The sequence below is a fragment of the Phialemonium atrogriseum genome, assembly GCF_030411735.1.
Source record: "Phialemonium atrogriseum strain 8032-3 unplaced genomic scaffold QBC33scaffold_12, whole genome shotgun sequence".
In the NCBI taxonomy this organism is placed as follows: Eukaryota; Fungi; Ascomycota; class Sordariomycetes; order Cephalothecales; family Cephalothecaceae; genus Phialemonium; species Phialemonium atrogriseum.
The window spans coordinates 804990-817096 of NW_026848149.1; the positions used below are offsets into that span (position 1 = coordinate 804990).

Consider the following 12107-nt stretch of genomic DNA (forward strand, 5'->3'; position numbering starts at 1 on the left):
GCCGGGGGCCATACCCGGACCCCGTGGATGCTTTGGGGCGGTATGACCCGCACCCCGAGCCGCGTGTTGGTGTTTTTGTGGGCGGGTTTCCCCCCCCCCCCCCCCCCCCCGGGATATAAGACTCTTTTGGATCGAGGGTTGGCGAAGCGAGGGGCTAATTAATTGGTAATAATTCTTGCCAAGGTAGTGGGCCGATCCTGTTCAATGGGCTCTGCACCATCACATGAATACTCCCACCTATTGCAACAATCGGATCTGTCTCCTCGGCGACTCGGCTCACGCAACGACGCCGCATCAGGCCTCCGGAGCTGGCCAGTGTATGGAGGACGCTCTCATCCTGTCGCACCTGCTCGGCAACGTCGAGAACGAACGAGAGCTGCCACTGGCCTTTCAGGTGTACGACGTCATCCGGCGCCCTCGCGCGCAGCGGGTGGTCAAGACAAGCCAAGAAACCGGCCAGATCTATTCCTTCACACATCCCGAGCTGCGAGAAGACATGGCAAAGATCGTCGAGAATCTGAACAAGAGATTCCTGTGGATTTGGGAACACGACCTGAAGGGGGATCTGGACAGAGCGGACCACATGTTTCGAAAGCTAGCAAGCCAGACATGACAAGAACAGGAGTCACTCGTCTAATTATTCTTCATTGCTACTTATATTACGTCTATTCTCTTCAAGCTCCTTAAGGCAAACAGCGCTAGATTGCCCTGCTCATCTAACAGTTTGAATCAGAGTAAGCATCCGGTATTTACTGCGCAAATTGTGAGTCAGCTAGGTGAGGACGCTCCTTAGGGATTGGATGATTACTTACCACTTCTATCCACCGCGCCATCCACTTTTCCACCGTTGCCTTAGCCTCGTCGACCAAGCCGAGCTCTTTCGGAAGGGAGTAAAGTCAGTCTTTGTGTCATTCTCTTGGTGTTCATCACACAGGTAGTCTTACCGAGCAGTAGCTGAACGCTACCACGAATGCCAGACTCTAGAGCGGACGAGATCCAAGCGTGGGTATAGCTTGTGTGCTCACCAACAAATATCATCTTTTTTTGCGCCGTGTCAGTCACTCCCGCATTCGGCCCAGACTCGTCCGGTCACAGACCAAGCCCGACAAATGAGAACTTACGTTGTTGTGAGTCTTGAAGTACTCCGGCAAGTAGAGCTGGTGCTGTCCGACCAGGGGAGAAGCCCAGCTAGCAGACTCGAGGGGGTCGAGCATCCAGCATCGTCGGTTATACTTGCCAGTGTACTGCTCGCGAGCGACGTCGCCATGGATCTCGATCATGGCGTTGAGGACGTATTCGACGTGCTCCTGCTCCGGCGTCGCAACCCAACGCGCGCCCCACTGACTCCCGGATATGTAAGATCCGATCATTGTGGCCGGACCGGTGCCGTTGATGTTGTACGATGGGTAGCAGATGCTGCCGATACCGGGAATGTCTAAGAGGGGGGAGGGGGGAGGGCGTGTTAACCTGGGGTTGTTGACCCTTGATCATATCGCAGGAAGACCTATTTACCTGTGCTTGTGGAGCAAGATCCGTAAATGGGGTTCTCGAAGTGCTCCCAGAAACGGGTCTTGAACTCGAGTGCAACCTTACAGGCGGCCGTATACGGGACATTATTAATGGCATTTTGCATCGTGATGGGAAGACCTCGGGGGCAATAATGTTAGCACTTAAACGAAGGGCTTATGGGATCCCTAGCGTGGGACTCGCTCACCATCGATGCGCCACTTTTTCAAGATGGAGAACGGCACCGCTAGCACCGCGTAGTCGTGAGTGCTATTTTGAAGCGTCTCGCTATAGCTGTTGCGCGACTGCAGAGTTACCTTCTTTTTGCAGGACGAGGGCGAGTACTGCACTCGTTCGACGGTACGGTTCATGGTGGTGACCCTGTCGACAAGCGGGTGGAATGAAAGGGGAAGCCGGTTGAGTCCTAGTAATCCTGGATTAAGTACGATACATGGAGCGGGGTAATCTTATGAAGAAGGGACATCTTACCGCCGTCGATAGTCTTCCAGGTAGTGGCACTGAAATAGAGACCGTCGTACAACTGTGCCGCAGTTTAGTAGACACGTTTTCTCCGTCCCAGGAGACAGACTTCACTGGCCGCTGTTTTGACTCACCTCGTCCCAAAAAGAAACCGCACTCGACCCACCACTGACATTATCCGTGTCATTCAGATTAGCCTTTAGGTAGTTCACCATGTAGGCAAACTCGCTCCACTGATCGCCGGGGAGGCCATCCAGACCGCCATCCAAAAACTCGCGGTGGGCCTTGAACATGTTCTTCGCCATCGCAACGTAGAATTCGGCCCCTGGCAGAGCACGCTCGATCGCTGTCTCTAGATGTTGGGTTGACTTGTCCAAGATGGATGGGGTCTCCAGCGACGTGTTCGCTTCCACCTGAGCCGTTGTCGGGGGCATGCCGTTGGGGAGACGGATGCCGTTGTAGTAGTGCAATCCGTTGCTGCTCGACTGGTACCAGGGGATGAAGTCCACCGACAAGTTTTTATCATGGCCGTTTAGCTTGTTCATCTCCTCGGCAAGCTGAAAAACAAGTTGGTGATCCGTTATGTTGTATGTGGCGTTGTCCAGGGTGTAGGTGCTGGGGAACCGCATGGGTCCCATCTCCTGATAGCTGTAGTCGAACGGACCGCCGGACAGATACTCGGTGTGTACGCGGCCGCCTAATCTCTCACCCGCCTCAATGATCTTCACGTGGGTCAGACCGGCCTGTGTCAGGCATAAGTAGGTCATGAGACCGGACATGCCGGCGCCGACGATGGCAACATCCTTGCTCTTCGCTTTCGACACATCGACGGCGCTCATATTCTTGCTCTTCAGTAGCTCAACACCGTCAAACCATGGCCCCCAGGGGTCAATTCCAGTCTCGTTCGTCATCGTGATGCTGTAGGGTCCGCGCTTTGAGAGGCTGCGTCGACGGTTCTGTATGTCGAATTGCTGCTTCTCGCTACGGCCCAGGAGAGTGCCAGAAGAACCCCATGCTGAAATGCAGCCGCCAGAGGTGACTTCCTCAGGTATGATCCAGACGAGTCTGTCATGGGACGAGAAACCTTGGCTGACCATGTGGTGGGCATCATGCTCACCAATCGAAGAGCAAGAGCCGTATGTGAACCTGATTAGACCATCAACTGGCTCATCGAACAAGAGGTGGACGTTGGCAAGACGCGAGCTCAGGGATGTCCTCGTCTCCAGCCGAATGGGAAGAGATGGCGCAGCCCATGCTGCTTGGCTCAGGGCGAGGGCGGTGATGAGCGACTTCATGTTTGTGGCGTCAAGAGGCAGCAAGTTCAGGTAGCCAAGTGTGTTGACAGGCGAGCGTTCAGTGTACAACAGCTGGGGCCTGAAGATATTTATGGCCCAGTTCCAGCATGGAAAACAACCCAGCTAGTCCACACTTACGCATGGCCCCTGACCAGGGGCCATGCACTCCGGTATCAAGAAGTAATCAACATCGCGGTGTGTTTTCCAGGCTAAGGCTGCGAGTTTGTCGTTAATTGCCTCGGGTTGGCCAAGCTTGGCCCCACTCGTGCTTTGGCCGATGCATTTAAGAACAGAGCACATCGGAATACCACTAGGCCAGACAACTCGTATCTGTCACAATAAGGCCCCTACTACCTGGTATTCAAACCGAAGTTTGTGTCTCATATCCTCCAGTTAGAGGGACAGTGAGAGAAGTCATGGCTAGGACGTTTTTCTGTTCAGACTCTCCAATAACGCCTGCTAACAAAAGCATGACACCATCTATACCAACACGTTCTTTGCTTTGCAAGTCCTTGGAATGATTTCTGTAAGAGGCAGGTCAGAGATAAGGTATCCAGGGGGCTGGCTCTAGAGTGGAGAATCAGGTCTTCAGATAGAAGAGACCCCACGAAACGGGTCGAGCCTTATCTATGGGTTCTTATCAACTCCAATTATCGGTGATACGCATGCTGCCGAGATGTCAGGACATTGTAGATGAACGGCGCGCGCCTTTCCGCCGATCAACAATTCGCTTGGCAAAGATAATGTCCTACATACGCGGTTTTATTTGTAAAACTTGATAGTAATATAATCCACGATCACTAGAGCCTGCGGAAAGAATGGCCGCAGTGATAGCACTAGCTCACACAGATTGGGATACTTGCCAATCTTGTTCGTCTATTGCTCTAGCCAGAAGAGGTTGGACTCTGCCTGTTTGTTATTGCCTCGGCCCAGTGGACAGCGGGCCATCCGCCGGTGATGCCGTGGTAAGCCGTAGGGCAGTACTACGCAGGCGTAAGGGCTCGCTACCGCCTTGGGAACAGCCATTGAAATAGGCGTAGAGTGGCTATCTTCCGTAAAGTCTAGCAAATAGATGCCAGCTCTTCATGAGGGTCTGACAGGGTGTCCATTTTGGGTGACCCGAATAGAGAAACCTTAGCGGCAGCCAAGTTTCCGCATATAATGGAGGGCCCTGAGCAGCGCCTCTATCGTTTCAAGGCAGTGCATGGCGCAGCATTGCAATTTCGACTTGCCGTATAACCCCTGGACAGAAGACTAATATCGAATAATACTGCAGAAAATTATGTATAACTAATCAGTGTAAGGGGGCTAATGAGTGACCCCAATCGAAAACCACGTCTAGCAAAGAGCCTTTTAGGGCTATCATCATTCCCTCTTGGAGATGGAAAACATGGCTCCTCTGCTACGAATCTTCGCGCCTTTCCACATGAATATGCCGACGCAAACTGGAAAGAAGACGATGGGCAGCACCGCGTACACGATGTACGGCACCTTCGCGCCTGCGGCCTTGTCTATCCACTGCGGCGTGTAGAAGGGCGGATGGAAGCACATGATGTTCAGGAAGAACTGGAAGACGATCATGACCTCGACGGCTCGCCCGGGATAGCACTCCGTCATGTAGGTCATCAGTACCGTGACGATGATTTCCTGCCCGAAGACGAAAAGACTGAGCCCCGACAGTGGTGCGATAAAATGTGAAGCGTGGTTGTCGAGCTCAAACCCGTAGACAATGAGACCAACCTTGCCCACAGTGTCAGATTCACGGTAAGTCGATGAAACAGGGGCTCCGATGCACGTACAGTGTTCGCGACGAGGCCCGTGAGGAAGAGTTTAAGTATCTTCTCGGGAACCCACTCGTCACCTCTCCTCAGTATACGCTTGGCGACGAGGTCACAGAGCGGACCCGCGCAGATCTCTCCGAGGAAGGCGCCAACCAAGCCCGAGAGGAAACAAAGTCCGATCTGCGCCGTGTTGAAGCCGAAGCGGCTGGTAACACCGAAGTTCAGGGCCAAGCCTGCAGTGTTGGCTATTTCCGTCATAATGCACACCGACGCCCAGAAGGCTGGCAAGACGACGGCCGGGTATGCAAACATGGCGAAAGGTCGGCGGAATGTCTGGGACCACGTCTCTCCCGTCGGGTTCGTCGGTGTCCGGAATCCCAGCCGGCGGTAGAGCGTCTTTTTGTTCTCCAGTGGCTCAGAAGCGGCAGTCTCCCTCTCGTAAATTGTCTCCGGGACTACCAAGCCTGTCAGTAATTATTTACTTCCCTCAGACAAAAAGGGTGTGTGTCAGGTAACTAGGGCACTGACCAAGAAAGATCTGTCCAAGGAGCTGGAACGCGTAACAGGCGGCAGAAATGTACATGGCCCATCGCCAGCCTAGCTTCGGATTCTGCTGAACAGAGCCGCCAGCAACGCCACCTAATGATTAAGTATAAAGTCAGATGCCGTCCAGAGGCGACACACGGAAGTGACTTTTAAAATCAAGACCCAAGACCTCACTCACCTATATAAGGGGCAACCACAAACAGTATGCTGTTTATACCCAGGCGGGTGCCCTTCTCGTGCAGGAAGAACATGTCGGATATGGCCCCAGGGCTGATGCACAGGCCAGCACTGCCACCGAAGCCCATGACCATGCGGAATCCCAGGGCCTGCGAGTAAGAGGTTGAGCGGCCGACACCGACCGCGGCCAGGAGCGCGATGACGTGAGTGACCAGCAACACTGGCCGCCGACCGACGCGGAGGCTCAGTGGGATCCAGATGAACGGGGCGAACGCGTACAGGACCGAGGGAGCCGAACCGATGTACGTAGCTGTCGAGGCCGCGGTGTGAAACTCGGCGGCCAAGGTATGCGCACCGGGAGCCTTGAGAAAGGTGTTGTGTAAGTGAGGTGCCCTGGATTGCAGATCTCTGCGTGTATGGTTTCTTGGGAGAGGGGGCTTACGATGAGCGTGTTGGAGAATTTGATGACCAAGGACTCCATGGCCAGCACAATAAGGGCGGCATGCTTCCGGAGGCAGCTCCAATTCTAAAGGCGTTTGGTCAGCCCACGCCACCCGCACCTTCAGCACTAGATTCAACTGCATCTCAGCATACCAGTGGGTCTTCCGGGTCGTCACTCGGTTGAGGATGAAGGGGGATGCCGTCCTTTGTTGTTTTTAGGACAGGCATCTCGGCCTTGGAGTCACTGGCAGACAGATTCTCCGTATCCATAGCAGCGTAGTCTGTCTTTGCATCCATGGCAGCCATGTTGTCTGTGGCCCAAGCCTCGGGGAGCATTCTGCAAAGATGAACGCTGCGACGCTATCTTTATTATACCCGTTCCGATTCCTGGCGAGGACAAGTAGTCCAAGAGATAAACCAGCTTATCACGGCCTAGGTAGAGGAGGTACTAGCCCGCAGGCACTATCGCGAATCCAGGTTCATTGCACTGCGCTAGTTCCCCCGGATTTGGGCCGCATGTGCGCAGGTCCCCTGACAATAACGGAGGGTGCGGCTTGCATGCAACCCGCACAGCATCGATGCCCGCATAGCTCCATGACAGTGGAGCATGTTGGTGCCCTGTCTACTCTACTTTCAGTTTAGTGCTTCTCTTCCCCGCACATTGGATGCCCCGCGTTTCCTTATCTTGGACTAGTTAATCTTTGGGTCACTCTTGCCACGGGCATGCATGCACATGGCGACCGGTGCCGGTCTCCAAGCAAATATGCGCCAGTGAGACTAGCGAATGTCAACCGGGTTCCATCGAATTATCGCTCATCCACAAGATCCCCCAGCTTCCGTCTCCCACTGCCCACTGCCCACTTCCAACGCGCTGCCGTTGTCGCATGCTGTCTCCCGCACGCACTGTCGCCGAAGTGACGAGAAGAGATGAGCTCGAAGACCCGTCTTGTTCCCGCCGAACTGCGGCAGCGAACGGAGCACAGTTGCGATCGGTGCAAAAGCAGGAAGCAGAAGTGCAATACCTCGGCTGGCCAGCTTAGGTGCACCCATTGTCTGAAGTATGGCTACGACTGTGTCGTGACCAAGCCGCGCAAGCAACGACTTCGTGGGAGTGTCGAGGCCTACAGTGCCAGAATGGCCGCCTTGGAAGGCTTGGTGAAGGGGTTGGTGCCTGAGGCGGACCTCTCCAGTCTACAAAGCGTGCAGAGCGTGGGCCGCGCTCTGGGAATCCCGTTGCCGGACGGGGCTGCTGGTCCAGGCGACGGCCGCCCGCCGACCGAGTCCGAAGGCGGTGGCGAGAAGGGAAGCGAGCACGAGCAGCTGGTTCACGATCGGCAGGGCCAGAGCCAGTATATCGGACGGGCAAGCTCCTACTTCTTCCAGATGAAGCTCAGGGCCATGGTCAGTCCCGGCCAGAACGGTTCTATCAGACAGATGCACCTGTTCGGCCCCAACCCGGCCGACAGGAGCCTCGTGTCGGAGAGGAGCCTTGATATTACGAGACGCGACATGGAGACTGTGGACATCCACTCCATCGCCAACTCCACCTCTCTAGACCGCCACGGGTCTGCAGCGTCCCCCAAGGCGGCTCCGAGACACACGGATCGGACGACCGTTCTCTTGATCGTCCGCGCGTTTTTCGACCGAGTCAACGTCGACTTCCCTGTCCTTCACGAAGCCTCGTTTCTCGAGACCCTGGAGGCCTGGTGCAAGTCTCCGACGGCTGCAGACCACGTGTGGCTCTGCAGCTTCCTCTGTGTCTTAATGCTAGGCCGCCGGCATTGCGACATCGACATTTCGGATGAGCAGGAGGAGCGATGGTGGCTCCAAATCCAGATGTTCCTGCCCAAGGTCATGTTCACTTCAAGTCTGGCCTCGATCCAATCCCTCATGCTAGCGGCTCTTCATCTCCACAACACCAACTCTCGGGACATATGTTGGACGCTGACCGGTGCCGCCGTCCGCATTGGCTTTGCTATCGGGTTGCATCGAGACGATATCGAGACGGATGGGACGCCTCTGCTGCGGGAGATGAGGAAGAAGCTCTGGTGGACGCTCTATTCCTTCGAGCAGCTGCAAGTCTCCTCCTATGACAGACCGAGCGCGATGAACGACGCCCGGCACCTGCCCGGCCCGCCGAGAGAAGGCATCCTAGGCATGGCCGCGAATAACCTCCCGGAGTATGCCACCTGGTGTAACCGGTTAGCCACCTTGCTGGGTGCCGCAAATTCGCTCCCGGAGGCCGCCAAGAGTGACTTCTCGGGCCCCCTCTCTCCCGCAGTGAAGCTCCTCTCGGATTTGACCAGTTGGAACAGGAGTCTCCCGCAACACCTCTCCATGGATGCCATCGACTCTATGCCGCCTCAGTTTCAACGCATCCTCATTCTTCTCCACGTGCAATATCACTACACGGCCTCCTTCGTTTCCCGATATGCCCTCCTCTCGCGCTTCACTGCACTCTCCGGGGACAGCACACGTGTATTCTCAGGTTCCCTTGCCTCGATTTCCGACACCTGCATCGAGTCTGGCCGGCAGTCCTCTCAGTTGCTTCTCAAGCTCGACTCCATCAATAATTTCAACGCCGTCTCTTGGTTGGACGTGTACTATATCTACTCATCTACCTTGATCCTCGTCTTGAGCATCATCTGTGATGTCACGCAAGACAAGACAGAGTCGGCAACAGATACGAGACAACTCTTGGGCGATTGCTTTGAACTGTCCTCTAAATACCTGAGTGACGACAAAGTACCGGGGACCATGCGCCGCTGGTTGACTATCGTTGGCGAGCTACAGGCAATGGTTGACGAATTCACTAACGCGCATGACGGCCGGAACAGTGGGCCTCCTTCCGGAAGAGCCTCACAACCTCCTATTCGAGGTGCGAACAAATCAAGCTCGGGCGTTGGAATGCATGATAGCACCTTAAACATCGACAGCGGGCAATACAGAACTGACTTATCTGGCACGGTGTTGGAGCCCATTCTCGCAAGCCTGTTCGATCCCGAGACAACGGCAGACTTTCAGTTTCCAAACCTCCCGTCTTTTCCAGGGTTTAGCTATGACTACTCCCTTCCACATGCGGGGCCCACAGAGTCCCGGGCCTGGCAGGAAATGCATTGGGAAGAAATCAGCGACATGCTCCTCGGAGCTACGGAGTCCCTAACATGAAACACTTGACGGCCAACCTCAGATGAGCCGTAATTAATTAGCATTTAGTATTTAGCTTCTATAGTATAGCACTAATTGTATCAACATGCCACAATAACAGAAACCTACTAGGCGTATTTTAAAAAGATAATAATACACGGTTTTAAAAAATTTAATGTTTTTTTTTATTGTTTTTTTATCTCGTGTGTGGGATTTAAAATGGTTTTATCGGCAGCATCGAACGGCAGGTGCTTGGGGGGGGTGAGCTGACCCATTTCAAGGGGAGAGGGGGTGTCCATGAGCAGGTACACAGACTTACAACCTGAGTTGATGCCAGCAAGTCCCATCCTTCGGACTTCCGGTACCGCTCTGCCGTCGTTATCTAAGAGTCTTGCACTTGAAGATTGTCAGCCCAGATTGGAAATATGGGTCGACTTGACCCATCTGTTGGCCGCGAATGGGTGTGGCGAAAGAGTGCGGGTTCATAGAGCACGGGGGTCGCAAACTTACAGGCTCTTCAATGGTGCTTAACGCTGCTTTCGGCATACTTCCAGTACCGTTCCGCCGATCGTCTCCTAAGAGCCTTGCCTTTCCAAATCATCAGCAGGAACGTGAGGGTACAGCCCAGGGACAGAAATCCTGCCATGATGAAACAATTCTGCAGCCCCATGTTCGTATACCAAGGAGTGATGCCGTATGACATGACAAAGCCCATTGTGTTCCGAATGACGATGATGGAGGTTGTTGACTGGCCGCTGATGTCTTTGAAGCAGTCGATGTTGTATGACAGGGCGACCGATCCTCCGGCCACGCAGCTGAAGGTGAGGATCCCGAGACCGACAGCCAGGCCGGCCCAGTGGATCTGGTGCTCCGCACCGACACCCCAGACGATGAGACCAACGCAGGACATGACCGCCGACAAGCCCAGAGGCCACAGTCTCTGCTCGGGTTCCCTGACTCCGTTGTTCCGACGGGCGAGCCAGAGAGTGAAGCGATCGGCAACCACACCGGCCCAGAGACTCCCAAAGGCGGCGCCGATGAGCGGACCAATATAGATGCACCCGACGAGGCCCGTCGACCAGTTGTAAGGCGGGGCGCTCAGAAGCGGGCTGGCAGTGGCGTTCAGCACGTTGTACCAGCACAGGTTGATGCCGTAGATGAACCCGGCCCAGGCGACATTCGGGAACTGCACCATGATGGGAAGAGGCTGGAACATGCCCTTGAACATCTCCTTGTTGGTCTGTCGGCCCGGCATCCGCGTGAAGGGCTTCAGTCTCTCGAGGTAGGGCCTCCTTGCCGGAAAGACGGCAGTGGCCGAAGGGCCGCCGGCATCGCTTCCATCCATGGAATTCTGGTGACTACCCTTCTTTTTGTCGCCGTCAACGATCACCGACTGCGGGGCGGGTATGGGTTCTGGATCATCCACCTCTTCCAGTCCCTCAAGAGTTTTGCGGAAGTACATGGTCTCTTCCATGAAGAAGAACAAGATGACAAAGGTCACTGCGGCGACCAGGGCCCCAAAATGCATCGTCCACCTCCACCCGAACGCCTCTGCGAACCAGCCGGCGATCAGGGGTGAGATGAAGTTGGAGCCGAAGAGGACAAACACGTACAGACTCATCCAGGCTCCCCGGTCGTGGGCGAAGAAGACATCGGGGATGCTCACTTCAGGAAGGCATTCAATCGGGGCGGCGAAGAAGCCAAGAATGATACGGTGGGCATACCACTCGCCGACGGATCGAGAGTAGGCGGTCCAGACCATGACGGGGATAGTGCCGAGTGCCGACAAAAGATAGACGCCGCGACGGCCGTAGGTGATGGCGATGGGCTGCCAGACGAGATTCCCCCAGCCCATCAACAGGATCATGTAGCCTGTCCCTTCGACCAGGGGGGCCGTGGCGATGCCGGTGTCGCGAGTGATATCTGCCAGGACCGAGTATTGCAGGGCCATGGTGAGGCCGACGCCCATCGAGTGCAGGACGACCATGGAGACGGAGAGGCGTTTGCGGGCCTCGCTCCAGTTCAGCGGATCTTCGGGGTCATCGCTGGGACGGGGGATGAGTTCAATACCATTCTTCGACTTTGACGTCCCGGGGTTCCCGGTCACATCAACGAGATGGACGGTGCCAGGGACGACGCCGGCGTGGGATCGGCGAGTAGACATGTCGGATAAAGGGTTAAGGCGTTAAGGGTTACGTCTACTCTCACGTTGAATGAAGCGAAGAGGACAAGGCCATATGGTCGGGAACTGGCAGACACTGTTGGGGGGAAAGGAGAAAAGAAAGCAGAGGACAAACTCGTAGATCCTTGAGCTGCGCCGACAAAAAAGTTTTCCAGTCAAGGGGTTCAATGTGCGAGCCGGTAATTACAACTTATACTGGAATCCAGGTTATGGGGCTGCCGAGGTTTTACACTAACATGTTTAGCTTGGTCGTGGTGGTATGTATGTGTGAGAATCTGCCCACTGCTCACCAATAAGATGCTTAAGCCAAGCCAACCAAAAAGATTACAAGGTACGGCGATAGTTGTTCCGTACTGGCGCCCGCAGAATCCGGTGGGCAGATACAGTCTCGCTTAACTGGTTGCTAGTGCGAACCATGAATCGCCAGCAAATTTTCACATTTTCTTAACAGAGACCCTTAACTGCCAAGACTGCTTATTTGCCGGCCATTGTCGGCCCCCCCCACACTTTGCTTGGCGAATGACGTCGGTCGAGCCGTAGTTCGTCGGATTT

General features: G+C 54.9%; 5 protein-coding genes across 5 annotated transcripts in view; 2 read left to right on the forward strand and 3 right to left on the reverse strand.

Annotated features, from left to right (window-relative positions):
- The window catches only part of QBC33DRAFT_619656 (uncharacterized protein), a gene marked incomplete at both ends in the record, with an annotated part of 1689 nt that extends 1076 nt beyond the window's left edge, over nucleotides 1-613 (forward strand). Inside the window, one exon of the mRNA XM_060432747.1 lies at nucleotides 188-613. Coding sequence (XP_060283774.1) covers nucleotides 188-613 — 426 coding nt within the window. The remainder of the gene's footprint in view (nucleotides 1-187) is intronic.
- Nucleotides 614-619: 6 nt separating this feature from the next.
- QBC33DRAFT_491925 (flavin-containing amine oxidoreductase-domain containing protein) lies at nucleotides 620-3377 on the reverse strand. The gene is made up of 8 exons (XM_060425486.1): nucleotides 2121-3377; nucleotides 1996-2047; nucleotides 1715-1930; nucleotides 1513-1647; nucleotides 1122-1435; nucleotides 945-1038; nucleotides 813-877; nucleotides 620-752 (listed from the first exon to the last, which is right to left on the reverse strand). The coding sequence occupies exons 1-8, from the start codon at nucleotides 3279-3281 to the stop codon at nucleotides 750-752; spliced, it is 2040 nt and encodes a 679-aa protein (XP_060283775.1). The 5' UTR covers nucleotides 3282-3377; the 3' UTR covers nucleotides 620-749.
- A 1269-nt stretch (nucleotides 3378-4646) lies between these two features.
- On the reverse strand, nucleotides 4647-6532 carry QBC33DRAFT_619658 (major facilitator superfamily domain-containing protein; the record flags this gene model as incomplete). The annotated part of the gene is made up of 6 exons (XM_060432748.1): nucleotides 4647-5021; nucleotides 5081-5517; nucleotides 5591-5701; nucleotides 5787-6147; nucleotides 6228-6311; nucleotides 6380-6532. The coding sequence occupies 6 exons, from the start codon at nucleotides 6530-6532 to the stop codon at nucleotides 4647-4649; spliced, it is 1521 nt and encodes a 506-aa protein (XP_060283776.1).
- A 412-nt stretch (nucleotides 6533-6944) lies between these two features.
- On the forward strand, nucleotides 6945-9404 carry QBC33DRAFT_587058 (fungal-specific transcription factor domain-containing protein). The gene has a single exon (XM_060431504.1). The coding sequence runs from the start codon at nucleotides 7154-7156 to the stop codon at nucleotides 9392-9394; it is 2241 nt and encodes a 746-aa protein (XP_060283777.1). The 5' UTR covers nucleotides 6945-7153; the 3' UTR covers nucleotides 9395-9404.
- A 176-nt stretch (nucleotides 9405-9580) lies between these two features.
- QBC33DRAFT_619660 (major facilitator superfamily domain-containing protein) lies at nucleotides 9581-11809 on the reverse strand. Its single transcript, XM_060432749.1, has 2 exons — nucleotides 9884-11809; nucleotides 9581-9769 (listed from the first exon to the last, which is right to left on the reverse strand). Exon 1 carries the CDS (start codon nucleotides 11535-11537, stop codon nucleotides 9891-9893), a length of 1647 nt encoding a protein of 548 aa, XP_060283778.1. The 5' UTR covers nucleotides 11538-11809; the 3' UTR covers nucleotides 9581-9769; nucleotides 9884-9890.
- Between the last annotated feature and the right edge of the window lie 298 nt (nucleotides 11810-12107).